The 13,809-nt window shown below is 58.7% G+C and overlaps 1 protein-coding gene across 1 annotated transcript in view; it reads left to right on the forward strand.

Moving 5' to 3' along the window:
• The window catches only part of SYT7 (synaptotagmin 7), a 59,318-nt gene extending 46,203 nt beyond the window's left edge, over positions 1–13,115 (forward strand). The window contains exons 9-13 of the mRNA XM_039860243.1: positions 3,582–3,852; positions 6,034–6,203; positions 6,678–6,792; positions 7,337–7,536; positions 9,702–13,115. Of these exons, the coding sequence (XP_039716177.1) occupies positions 3,582–3,852; positions 6,034–6,203; positions 6,678–6,792; positions 7,337–7,536; positions 9,702–9,806 (861 nt within the window). The 3' untranslated portion in view covers positions 9,807–13,115. The remainder of the gene's footprint in view (positions 1–3,581; positions 3,853–6,033; positions 6,204–6,677; positions 6,793–7,336; positions 7,537–9,701) is intronic.
• Positions 13,116–13,809: the final 694 nt, after the last annotated feature.

Genomic DNA, 13,809 nt, shown 5'->3' on the forward strand with positions numbered 1-13,809 from the left:
GGGACCAGCTGAGCCCCAAAGGGAGCAGGAGAACAGGAACTTCCTGGTCCTGATCCCTGTGAGGAGACAGTTGTGCTGGGGTTCACTTGTCCACAGCCCACCCCACCGGGATCCCAGCCCTTGTGGTTCTGGGGCTCTTTTCATTAAGGCAGAGGTTGCGACTTCACACAGCGCCCCCTGGTGCCAGCAGTGAGTCACAGCTATTTGCCCCACTGTGCTTTCCCAAGGCAGATTTGCAGGCAGGAGTCAGCCCGAGGTCTGGCAGCTCAGAAAGGCCCGGGAGGGCTTGAGGAAGGTGTGAGGGGGGAACCCCGTGCCTGCTGTGTTCCTACTAGACATGACCTGGGACAAGGTGCTTCCCCTCCCTGGGCAGAGCCCCCTTCTCTCTGCTCCCGTAGAGGGAAGGAAGGGGTTTGGTTGATGTGCTCTCGGGCCCTCACCTGACACCAGTGCTGATGTCATTCAGTTCAGAGTTCCCTTGCCCACTGTCCTGACACCGCAGCCCCCACCCTCCCTGAGACCCTCAGAACCCCACCCTTTGTCATTTAGGGTTCTAGCCAGTTCTATCCATCCATCCCCACTGCCCTTTTCTAGCCCAGCCCAGGGACCTTGTGAAAATGCAGACCCCCAGGCAGCAGGCCCCGCGGTGGGTCCACGAGTCTGTGTTTCTCTTGGCTGCAGACTGGAGCATCAGACTTTCCTCTCCAGATCTGGTCTCCCTTGGGCCTCCTCACCTCTCCCTTCTTCCCCCCACCTCCCAGGCCCTTGCATGCTCGGGCCCCTCCATTACCCTCCTGTCTGTCCTTCCCCACCCAAGTGATGGCCTGGCCATCGTCTCTCTTCTGGACAGGCTACCATCACAGTCTGTCCTGCCTCCCTGCACAGTCTCTTCATCAGTTACAGCTTCCCGGTTGCCACAGGTTCCCAGAAGGGACAGCCCTTTCCCAGCCGGCGTGCCTTGCTGCCCCCAGGGAGGGGTGGACAGCTAGGGGCAGAGAAAGGAAGTGCAGGCCCAGCGCCCTCTCCCGTGCTCAGCAGAGGCTCAGAGGTGGGCAGGCGGAGTCTGACGGCCCAGCCCGAAGCCAAAGCCAGGTCATTTAGCGTCAGTAGTGATGATGAAGATGAGCAGGGCAGAAATAAGCTGCTGTCTGACCTCCAGGCCCCAAGCGGTCAGAAGCTGGGGGTCAGGAGAAGGAGTCAGGTACCCACAGCTGGCCAGAGGAAGGGACTGAGGGGAGGGGGTCAGGGAGGAGGCCCGGCCACACCCACATCTGAGTCCACCCGCTCTGGCACTGCCCAAATGCTTTTTGATGCTTACTTCTACATGAACTCAGGCAGCACCTCCCCCGGGGCGTGGTGGAGGTGGCCAGCCCAGTTGCCATGGAAACAGCTCCTTGAGCTGCCTCAGCTGGTTAATTAGGACTCAGGGCTGTGGTTCTGAAAGGCCAGGAGCAGGCACAAAGCCACCGCCTGCTTCCAAGGTGAAGCCCACTTGACACCCCCCGCCCCGGCCCCAGACCACCTTATTTGGGAGCCAGGAACCAAGTGACCAGAAGGACTTTAGGTGGGCCACCTGGACTCCAGTCACTAGGAACTCCACCCCAACTTTTAGAGGAACGGGGGTGGTGAGTGGTCTTTGCAGGTTCCACGGCTGCAGAGCAGGGCTGCGGAAGGGGCATAAACCTACTTAGCCCTCCCAGGAAGCCTGCAAGCCGGGTCTCACGGACCCATTCTACAGACGCAGAGACTGAGCCTCAGAGGGAGTGGGCTGGAACTCGGAGAGAGAGGGATCTCCAGGGGAAAACTGCATCTCAGTCGGGAAGGCCACTCTCAGTGGTCCTGGGGTGGAGCTTGCAGGGCTGCCTGGATCCAGCTGAGGGTCAGGGGCTGGAGGGACCCCCTCCCCTCAGCCGCCCTTCCAGCTACAGGTGAGACCAGGGTGTGGCTGGAGAAGCCCCAGACACTGGATCTAAGTGTGAGAATGAGGGGCAGCTAGGGCACTCATGACGGCTGGCACTGACCTGGGTTCGAGCTCCCACTCTCTACTTTGTCACAGGTGACTTGATACAAGTCAGTAATCTCTCTGTACCCCAAACCGAACTGGAACCTAGTCATGCCTGCCTCCTCGGAAGGTCGTAGGGAGTATGAGGGCCAAGCACCCGGCACAGGGCAGGGCCAGGCACGTGGCAGTTACTATTATTTGAGTGATTTGGATGTTTCTCACCTGGGACAGGTGAGTCCTCACTGGCTTGGGTGAAAGTCCCAACATTGCCATGGGAGGTGGCCTGCTTGAATGGAAAGAGCGGGCTTTCCAGTCAGAGAAGGTTTACACTGCTCTGCAGTCTTGGGCATGTGGCTTAACCTCTCTGAGCCGGTCTCCTCGGCTGGTCCGGCAGTAACCGCCTCACCTGCTGTTGTCAGGATTCAGTAAGAAGGTGAAGGAAGAGTCTTCTGCCATAGTAGGTGCACACTGTACCCATTCTTACCTGTATTGTTTAGTGTTTCAGTGGGGACACCTCTCCGGGAGGAAAGAGGAGGCAATTTCATCTTAAGTGTGGTGCCTGAGCCCCACCCCTGGCTCTCATCCAATTGCCTGAGGCGCTCTTAGTACAGGGACACCTGGGCCACGTGAACCCCCTGGGTCCAGGGCAGCATCTTAGGGGGGCTCCAGGTAGCCAGCGGTGGGCAAGATTCCAAAACCTCCTCAGGTGTTCTCTGTGAGCAGCCACAGCTGAGCAGGTTTGGCTAGGAGACCCTCCCCCCCAATTCCTATTATTTCAACATCAGCCTGGGAATGGGACATTCATGCCACCCTTCGCATGTCTATCGGTTGCTAGGTTGATCCAAGTGCCACCCCTGAAGGAGGGGACAAAATTCGGATGTAGCCCTCCCTTCCTGCGGTCCTCAGCCCTGGTGTGCGGTACTGTCATCCGAGGCTCCTTTTAAACGACCCTGCTGCCCAGCCACCTCTGGGCCCACCGCATCAGGCTCCCAGGGGACCGGGCTTGGGAATCTATGATTCTCATGTCCCTGCCTTGCACAAATAGACATTGCTCCTGAAAACTCTGCTCTCTCGTTTTGTAAATTGCATCATCCTTCGAACCCCAGAGAGTCACTTTCCAAAGAAATATCGTGGTGAAGTCTTTTAAGGGGCGAACAACCTCCCTGGTCTGTTTGGTAGCCCAGGTTTTTGTGTCGGCGTATTTTATAAAATACACAAAAACGTCCCACAGGGCTGTGGGAGGATGGAAAGCTGGAGGACGGAGCTGGGGGGCTCAGGGGGAGCCAGCACAGTGGTGACCAGGGGAGGAGAAGGCAGCCTGTGGCAGAGAGAGGGGGCGGCAGACCCGGGGTGTCTGGGAGAGCCTGGGGAGCGGGTGCACACTGCCCTGGGGTTCAGGAGACAGGAACCATCCCGGCTCTGCCTGACCTCCCTGCGTGACCCAGCCCGGGGCCCTCTGCCTGAGCACCCTCGCCTGGATGGGAATGTGGGACAGGCCCCACTCGCCCCGCATTGTGCCGTGGGAGCTTTAGGGAAGCAGAATCCTCCCCGACCCTGCCGGCCTCTCTCCCGCCCCCAGCTCTCCCCAGGCTCCGAAGAGGACGAGGCCCACGAGGGCTGCAGCCGAGAGAACCTGGGCCGGATCCAGTTCAGCGTTGGCTACAACTTCCAGGAGTCCACGCTCACCGTGAAGATCATGAAGGCCCAGGAGCTGCCCGCCAAGGACTTCAGCGGTACCAGCGACCCCTTCGTCAAGATCTACCTGCTGCCCGACAAGAAGCACAAGCTGGAGACCAAGGTGAAGAGGAAGAACCTGAACCCCCACTGGAACGAGACCTTCCTCTTTGAAGGTGAGGCCACCCCCAGACCCTCCCCCCCCACATGTGCACACGTGACCGCAGGCACAAACTCACATGTATAGATGTGCACGCGCACATGCACACGAGTGCACTTGCACGCGCCCACACGGTACGTGTCTCGCCCAGTTAACCGGCTGCATTTTGTGTCTAGCTGGGATTAGGTTATGAGACCCAGCGGAGCCGGCATCACAGCCAGAGACGAAGGAGAAAAGCGGGGCCACCTCTAGGGCTGCGGCCGAAACACAGGACTCATCCCGAATTAGGCAGGCAGGAAGGACGACTCCCACAGGATCCAGAGGCAGAACATCTGTAGCAATCGCAGTATAGTGGTTAAGAGCACAGGCTGTGGCCCAGGCTGCCTGAGTTTGATGCCCAGCTCTGCTGCTTACGAGCTGCGTGACCTGGAGCAAGTGTCTGCATCGTTCTGTGCCTTGGTTTTAAATCAGCAAATTATAAAAGCTCTTACAATGGTGCCTGACACACAGAAAACACTCCACTAGTTTGTTAATACATTCCTCTGTTCCCATTCCCTGCCTCCCCCACCTGGGACAAGCCCCTCCAGATGGACAGGAAATGTCCCACCTCTCTCCTTCAGGCCTTTCCTTGTCTCTGATCCCCGAGGATTCCAGGTAACCAGGAAGCTGGTGTGTGATCAGGGAGGGATTTCTGTCCCAGGCTCCTTTGTGAGCCCGGACCCCACTTAGAGAAGCCATAACCCTTTCCCAACACCCCTGTTCAATCAGTGAGGACAAATCCTGGTACCCTGGCTCTCCAGAACCTCCAGTGGCCTCTTTCCTTCCTGCTTACGCCCTGGTCCCGGATCTGACCCCCTCAGGCCTCTGGGCTGGCCCACGTCCTCTGCACCTCCCAGGCCGGCCCCTCCTCTGACCAAACCTCCCAAGGTCCAACATCTCCGGCTTCAGACCTTCCCCTGGCCCCCTAGTAGCCTTCCCAGCCCACCCGAGCTCCATGGCCCGGCTCTCACCCCGGCCTTCGCCCCGCCCCTGAACACTCCTGCTGCTCCTTCGGGCCATTCCGCTGGCACTGATTCATTCGTTCAATTATCGATTCACTTAACAAATATTTATCGAGTGCCTACTATGTGCCAGAAACAGTGTTAGATGCTGAGATGCCTTCCTGGAAACGCTAGGCTGGAGAGAGAGTCAGACTCAAGGAAACAGACAGGTAAAGCTCTGTCGAGCCTGTGATATGAGAGCCAAGAGAAGAAAGCGCTAGAGTGTAAGACAGGAGATCCGACCCCACCGGGGACGTCAGGACAGAAAGCGGAGACGGGGTGTGGCTGGGGGCCAGCTTGCGCCGCCGCCGAGGCTAGGGGGCCGGTGCGGCCGCAGCCCCGTCACTCAGTGAAGAGTGGTCCCGGGCTAAGCAGGGGGAGGACAGCGGGCCGAGTTGCGGAAGGAGTCGAAGCCACGGCAGGGCACACGGCTTTTATTCTAAGTGCCCTGGGAGCCACTGAGAGGCTTTCAGTGAGTATCATGATGCGATTCTATTTTTAAAAGCTCACTCCGGCTGCCGCGTTGAGAATGGACTGTAGGAGGAAGTGAGCCAATGGGGAGGGCGGGTCGGAGACTCTTGTGACTGTCCAGGCAAGAGGAGCCAGTGGCTTAGATGAGGAAGGAGGCAGTGGACAAGGGGACAGCTGCGGGATCTGAGGAATGATGGAAGGATGGGCTGGTCCTCGGACGCGAGTCCTCCTGGGGCCTCCTGTCTGGCAGCTGTGGCCATCTCAGGCAGGGCCACTTGCCCAGACTTGCCTCAGGACATTTGGCAGGGGCAGAGATGTCTGGACAGCAAGGAGGCCACGGCCCGGCCACCAAGATGGACACGCGACAACTAATGAATGAACAGCCCCAGTTCTGCTCTCTATTAGCTGTGGGACTTTGAGCAAGTGATTTAGGCCACCTGAGCCTCAGTCTCTTCACCTGTGGGAAGGACAAGGTACCATCCATCTCAGAGACCTGTCGAGAGAGACAGAGGAGATGATGACAGTTCTTGCTAAGGCTTCGGGAAGGCCGGAATCCGGGTGGGGCCGCCGCGGGAGGGCACAGGGCCAGCCCTGCTTCTCAGGGCCGTCCTGCCCGCGAGGCTCACTCTGCCTGGGCCCAGCGTGGCCCCTCATCCTGCTCTTCACCCCCGCCGTCTGTCCCCCAGGTTTCCCCTACGAGAAGGTGGTGCAGAGGGTCCTCTACCTCCAGGTCCTGGACTACGACCGCTTCAGCCGCAATGACCCCATTGGGGAGGTGTCCATCCCCCTCAACAAGGTGGACCTGACCCAGATGCAGACCTTCTGGAAGGATCTGAAGCCATGCAGCGATGGGAGTGTAAGGCCCCAGCCACGGGCCCCTGGTGGGGGGCTGGCAGGCCAGGGCTGGCGGGTCTGGTCCTAGCCACCCCGCCTCGACTTTAGGGGGTCAGGAGCACTATGGGGAGGGGTGCAGATGGACAGCCCTGGGAGAGCTGAGTTCCCAGCAGCGGGCCCAGCTCTGAGGCTTGGTACTTGGGGGGACTCACTTGAGCCGTGATAAAGAACTTGGGGCTCTGTTCGGGAAGCAGGGGTGGTCCCATGGGGGACAGCGTACAGACCTGCCACATGAGGGGAGACCAAGTGTGACAGAGGTGACAGACAGAGGAGGGGGTAGTGAGGTGGAGGGGACCCGGGACAGTGGGGCCAACCAGAGAGCTCAATAACCATCCCTCCCCCGCCTCCGTCCCCATACCCCTCCTGTTCCCCCTTGGAGGGGAGATGAGGGGCGTGGCCCCTGGCCCGGCCTCACCCCTCCGCTTGTCCCTCCCAGGGGAGCAGAGGGGAGCTGCTCTTGTCGCTCTGCTACAACCCCTCTGCCAACTCCATCATCGTGAACATCATCAAAGCCCGGAACCTCAAAGCCATGGACATCGGGGGCACATCAGGTGTGGGGGACTTCTCGAGGCAGAGGGCCTCCAGGCTGGGGAGACACGGTGACACCAGTGTCATGCTGAATGTGGACAGCTGGGTCCACACCGTGTCTCTCACCCCCCAATCCTCAGGCCCCACCTCCGATCTCAACCCCTCTGCCCCAGAGCCTTTGGTGGCCCCCTTGGAGCAGCCTCTGGGCCGGCATCACCTTAGACTCTGCCCTTCCCAGAATCAGGAAGAAGGGGACACTGTGGTAGGGAGACCCGGCTTCCGGCCCTAGCTCCAACCCTACTTGTCTGTGACCTCGGGCGAGACCTGGCCTCCTGGGGCTCGGTTTCCTCGGTGTTTCCAGGAGGGCACCAGGCGATGGCCAAGGTCCCTCCTAACCCCCCTCCATCCGCCAATCCCCCAGATTCCCCTCGTTCTTGCTGGGGGCTCTCCTGACCCCCTGTGGAAAGCACACCGCCCCTCCCGCCCCCAGCTTCCACATCTGGAGGGAGAAGGGGATCCCGGGGAGCCCCCCACTGCCTCTCTGACCCTTCCCTTCCTCGTTCCCAGACCCCTACGTGAAGGTGTGGCTGATGTACAAGGACAAGCGGGTGGAGAAGAAGAAGACGGTGACGATGAAGAGGAACCTGAACCCCATCTTCAACGAGTCCTTTGCCTTCGACATCCCCACGGAGAAGCTGAGGGAGACGACCATCGTCATCACCGTCATGGACAAGGACAAGCTCAGCCGCAACGACGTCATCGGCAAGGTAGGGGGCAAGGCAGGCGGGGTGGCTCGCACGTGGCCGGCACCGGCGAAGGTCTGTCCTCATGAGCAGCATCCGGGTAGTGGGCGAGCGCAGGGCTGGACAGCGGGAGAGGGAAGGTCAGCCCCTTCCCCACTCTGGACCTGCGTCTCATCTGAAAATGAGGGGATTGGACAGGATCCTCCCCAAGTGTCATACTGGGGGCCGACCAGCTGTAGACAGACCCCTGGAAGGGCAGGGGAAGAAGGAAGTGGGAAGAAGAAGTGCCCCGGGTCCCTGACGGTCTTGTTCTGGACAAGACCGTCAGGGAGCAATGTCACCCAGGGTCCCACCTGTGGAGGGGGAGCTGTGTGGGGCCGCGTCGAGAGCTGCAGTAGGACTCCAAACACCCAGCTTCACTTTCCACCTCATCTGCTCCCGGACCACGGTGTGACCTTGGGCAAGTCACTCGCCTCTCTGAGCTTCGGTGTTCTCATTTGTAAAATCGAGCAATAAATCCTGACCCTATAGATGTAAGAATTCCTGACATGTGGACCTTCTCCTAATCGAAAGTGAGCTCTCATCATATGTTACCCAAAAAAACCATGCCTCGCCTTGAGTTTTTCCAGGATATAAACCCCTTTATTTTTCTACTTCGACGCATCTGTTCCTATGTTTATTTACGGGTTAGTGCTGAGACTGTGGGCTGGAGAGTCGGACTGCTGCTGTCCAGGTCCCAGCCCCCTCCTCCTCACAGTCATAACCTCCCTGAGCCTCGTTTCCTCCTCTTGAAACGAATAGGCTAGTCCCAGCCTCAGTGTGCTGGGAGGGGCTTCAATAACAGGGGAGATGCTAAGCACCGTACTTGGAACGTATATGTTTGCTACTGTTACGATAAAAGTTATTTTTGAAACGTCCCTTCTGAGGGCATGTGCATCCATTCAGACGTGGAGGATTGACCAGGAACAGTGCAGGAAACCAGCGTTCGGGGCAGGGGAAGGAGAAGGGTAGATGCAAAGAGCGAGCGAGATGAGAGAGTGGATCACCTGGGTGAGGCATCGCCCTGTGTGGGGGAAACAAGCAAGGGCCCCCACAGGCAAAGGGGTCAGGGTGGAGGCACCCCTAGACAGATGGGGACGGAGAACTTAGCTATTGGGGGTGAGGAAAGTAGCTGTCTCAGAGAGGGGACCTAGCCCTGCCTGCCATCTAGCAAGGCCCAGGGAACACGGCTGGCCGCCCTGTGGTCACAGGTTGGCATCGCCCGTGCCCCCGCAGGGCTGTGTGTTCTGAGTGGGGCTGGGGTCTGCTGAGCTCCTCCTTGAGCAGCTCGGGCCAAAGGCTGAGTAACCATATCTATGTCTAAGCTCTTCTGAAGCTTAGCCTTTTGGAGGTGGTTGCTCCTTAGATACCAATTATAGCTCCTTTTAAAACAGTACTGCCTACTGAACAAAGTGGAGGTGAGTTTGTTCTGACTTTGGCCTGGGCAGCTTAGGGAGCCCTGTGCTCTTAGCCAGCCACCATTCACAAGGCTGGGTCAGCAGGTGTGTGTGGGGGGGGAGGAGGGGGGATTATGTGCCCAGTCTCAGGAGGCTGTGAAGTCCCTAACGCAGAGGCCAACAGGATCGGGCTGGTAGTGTAGAACCCAAAGGCCCAAATTTAAATCCCTCTGCACCACTTATCAATTCGGTGACTGTAGGTACGTCTCTTAACTCTCTGTGCCTTAGTTTCTCCTCTGTCAAATGGGGATAATGTACCTGTCTCCCAAGTCAGGATTTGATGATCTATGTGTATAGAGCCCCTGGCTCCGTGCCTGGCAGGTAGTTAAGTGCCCAGGAAGTGGGAGAGATCGTAATTAAGGAAAGAGAGTGCCAAACAGGAAGGGCAAGGAAGGGCAAGGCAGTGAGCTGCTTCCCTCCACCGCCTTCGACCCCGCTGCAAAACAGGTCAGAAGTCTAATTCCAAAGGGCCAGGCCTGTCTGGCCCCAAAGAAACTAGGTTAGCCTGGCAGGGGGAGGGAAAGGAGGGCCTCTTTGGGGTAGGTTGTCACGACAGGCAGAGGCCCCTTGGTCCGCGTGATCACTGTGTCCTTGTGGAGATTGTGTCATTGTGGAGATTGTCACCCCCTGGTGGGGGCAAGGACAATGCCTCAGAGCGTGCCACTAATGCCAGACTCTTCCCTCTCTCCCCAGATCTACCTGTCATGGAAGAGCGGGCCCGGGGAGGTGAAGCACTGGAAGGACATGATCGCCCGTCCCCGGCAGCCTGTGGCCCAGTGGCACCAGCTGAAGGCCTGAGTGGGGCCGAGGGAGGCCCAGGGGGCCGAGGGCCTGGGTCCCCATCATGCCCTCACCACTTTATGCACAACGCCCGGCCTGGCCCCCCTGCCGTGGGTGAGGGGAGGACCCTGACGGCTTGGCCAGGGAGGGGTCCCAGGAACCATTTGGGCCCCATTTCTATTGAAGTACCAGCCCCATCCTCCACCGTCCGGCTCTGGGGGAGGGGCTCTGGGAGCCATTTTCCTGCTTTGCCCCTTTCCTTCCTGACTTGCTGACACTAAAGGAGTGGGGGAGAGCGTGAGAGCCAGACAGACGGACAGGCAGATCCCTCCAGACGCCCGCCAGGGGGGCACGGTCCCCCGTTTTCTTTAAGGCAGTGCCTGGAGTGGAGAGAGGCCGCCCCCTCCCCAGCCCCTGATCTGGACCCAGGAGGGGGGAGGTCGAGGCGTTTGGCCCCGGCCTGGCCAGGAGAGGCCCATCCGAGGGCAGTTTCAGGCGCCAGCTGGGCCCTGAACGCCAAGGATAGTATATAGTCCCCTCTGGGGTCCTGGAGCCGCAGCCCTGTGTATTTGTGTTGTGTCCACCGTGCGTGTGCGTGCGTGTGTGTGTGTGTGTGTGTGTATGTGTATGGGGTGGGGGGCTTGCTCCCTGTCCCCCTGGGGCCAGCAGTGCTGAAAGCCATGCAGAGAGGGCAGGCTTTCACGCAGTGAGGCAGGACTGGAGGCCTGGAGGGGACAGTGCACTCACTGAGCCAGGGGGTGAGGAAGGAGAGGCAGGTGAGGCTAAGTGGGGCGGGGATGGGGAAGGAGGGGCCGAGGGAGCTGGGCCGAGAGCTGCACTGCCTCCTGCTGTTTCCCACCTACGTCTCCGCTCCCTCCTCTGTCTCCCCGCGTCCCCCAAGACCCCTCTCAGCTCACAGTGCTCCAGGAGCTCTTTCCTCAGCAAGTTCATCTCTCGAACACGGTTTTCCACCTTTTAGGCACCAACTGTGGGCATCGCTTTCCACAAGGAGTCGCCGCCTGCTCCTTTCCTTCTCGGGATCTCAAACCCCGCTTGTCCTCTTCCCTACCACCCTCATCCTTCCCAGATCTCACATCCCAGCCATGCTGGCAACATTCCCCATGATTCCCAGCCTCCTTCCCCTTCCTCATCTCTCCCTGCCTGTGCAGACCTCCCTCCTCACACACCCACAGCTCCGCCCCTCCATCCTCCATGCTGGAGGACGTTCCTTTTCATCCCCTGCCCTGCTCTCCGATCATGCATCGCCCGACCTTCTCCGGGAATGTCTTCTCACCTTGCCCACTGCTCCCCGTCCCTCAGAGCAGCTACTTCTGCCCCTCTCAGTTCAGGCAGAGGAAGCAGGGGAAATTCCAGGATTCTGAGTTCTGAGGTTGCCCCACCCAAAGAAGCTGTGCTTTCTCCACGTCAGCTGCTGCAGAGACTAGACCTGGCTTCCCCTTGGAGACAGCAGATTTCGGAATGATCCCTGGTTAAGCCCGCTCATCCCCACGCGAGTCCTGGTGTTGATACAAGACAGCTGGTTGACAGCCTCCAATCCAGGGGTCTGCGAGCAGGGGCCTGACATTCCCGGCACACGCCGCCAGGTGGCGCTCGGTCACCGCAGTCTGTGAACGCGGTCTTGGACCACAGTTCTACCCCAGATGGGGCTGACGCCTCAGGGAAGGAGCCTCTGGACAGGGTCCCCACTGACAGATCATGGCAAAAGCATAGGCATGTAGGAACCATTTTCCTTCAGTAGGCTTTCCCTTGAGCTGAGCATTCTGCTCTGTGCAGCAGACGGGTCACGTTTTTTGCCCATATCAAAGTTTTCTCACAGTGAACGTCACCCCTGCTTCCACGCCTTTCCGCCCCCCCCCGGATCTGGAAGAATATCATACAAAGTAGGTGAATTATTTTGTAGAGTGAAAAGTGCTAATGTACCGCAAATAGTCACCCACATTCCTTGTAATCTAAATTTTTCTCTATTGTAGCTTTGCTTAAAGTGGGGGTCTACCCCAACTGCACCGTCCTGCCGGGCGGGCTGTGGACCAGCCCCCGGCGGGGACAGGAGGGCAGAGACTCGGAAGGCTGTGGGGAAGCGAAGAGAGGGTGCTGCCTCGAGAGGCGGAGGGGATCCTGTGCCCCTCTACCCCGCGGGAGGCGGGCGAGTGAGCAAAAGGCGCCCTGGCCTGCTGCAGAGCCCCCCAGAGATCCAACCAATTTGCAAAGAGTGGGCGGGGCAACTGCATCCCTTTTTCCCGAGCCCCGCCCACGGGACGCTTAGCCAATGCAGAGAGCATCTCCCGGCAGAGTCTGTGCCCTGTCTGATCTCACCCAGGAGCATTAATGAAAACCTCCTGGGGTTTCTCTAACCCCCCAGCCTCAAAACCCAGACGCAGGGAAAAGGCAGCAAGTGGTAGGCCAAGGGCCGGCACCGGTGGAGGCGGGTGGTATGGGGTGAGGGTGGGGGAGGTCTAGGCATCTAGGAGAACAAGGAATGGGGGAACTTGAGGGTGGGGGAGGGCACCGGAGCCCAGCCACCATCCCAGGACCTTGGGCGGTTCTCCCACACTCCCAGGGCCTCAGTTTCCCCATCTGTAAAATGATGGTAATAATACTTCACCTACCTCATAGGGGAGGTTGTGAGGCCGCCGTCACCTGATCTGGGGGTCAAGACAGGAGAACTCAGAAGGTGCTACCCGCGAGCAAAGTATTATTACTGTAGTCTGAAAGCGAGGCCCACCTGCACTCCTCTCATAGAGCCTCCAGGGATAGCCAGGGCCCACCTGGGCCTGTCTGTCTCTTCTGTATCCCAGGTCCCTTCATGAGCGTCACCTGCTGTCTTTGTGGGCACCCTAGACTTAGTCGTTACGTTGTTCAGGTGCCCTTTCTTGTGACCATCTCCCCACGGAACTGCTGTACAATTCCACCTGCCCTAGGACCCCGCACCTGCCCACCGGCGCCAGACACCAGGAAAACAGCCACAAAACAGCCAAGGGGGCCCCCCAGACCCCCCAGCCCGGATGGGGCCCCAGGGGTGGGGATCGGTGGCCGTTGTTTGTATTGTGTTTGAGTCTTTGAGCGCAAGTGTTTTATAAAAAAAAAAAACAAAAAAAAACCCACCGTCACAAAAAATTTTGCAGCGAAGAGAAATGAAGACAAACCGAAGAAAAAAAAAGGAAAAAAGAACCATACGAAAATTTCCCACCACACGCACCCTCTAAGCCAGCAAGACTTCCTCTTTGCAAAATCATATTTTTGTGGGAATGGGCCCTGTTTTTTGTGGCAAGGCCCGTTCTGATTAATAAAGGATCGTGGAAAAGTAGGGCCTTGGCTGTTTCCTCCGTGGGCCCCAGCCCTCCCTCGCCCCCCAGGGGAAGAGGCATTGGTTGAGGGGGATGGGTAGCCTGGGGCTGAGTCTCCCCTCAACTTCTCACCTTGGAGATCTGTCTTCACTGGTGACGAGGCCCTTCTAGCCCGTCTTCAGATCTAGAATGTCAATCTAGCAGCTGCCCAGAGGGCGAGGGAGCAGCTACTCCTCGCAGATTGGGCCTGAAGCAAGGCTTGTTGGGAGTGGAGTCTTCCTGAGGTCTGAGGGGTACCTCTGTAGCTCACCCACTCCAACATCCCCTCCCTCGGTGCCCAGGGGACCCTCACTACCATCCGAAGCAGGTCAGACAAATCAAAGGGAGACCCTCCACCTTCCCACCACCGCCTGAACCCTGGCTGGGCCACTGCGGGTTCAAGTCAGCGTTTTGCCCGCTTCCTGGTCCCTGTGGAGCTCCAGCTCTGTGGGCTGAAGCCGTGGCATCTCTCCACCCTTTTCAGGTTGAATCCTTTAGGATTAGAAAAGTCTCTCCAACTCTAAAAAAGCCCATAGCCAGACCCAGCCTGAGGGAACTGTGCCCCAGCGCTCGCTTCTCCAGCCACTGTGGCCCCAGGAAAACTATTTCCTTCTTCCGTCTCGGTCTCTCAGACCTCAAGGGAGCAATAACCAACCGTTCCAGCCCCTTTCCCTTTC

This window comes from Pteropus medius, unplaced genomic scaffold (assembly GCF_902729225.1).
Source record: "Pteropus medius unplaced genomic scaffold, Ma_sr-lr_union100, whole genome shotgun sequence".
NCBI classification, from domain to species: domain Eukaryota; kingdom Metazoa; phylum Chordata; class Mammalia; order Chiroptera; family Pteropodidae; genus Pteropus; species Pteropus medius.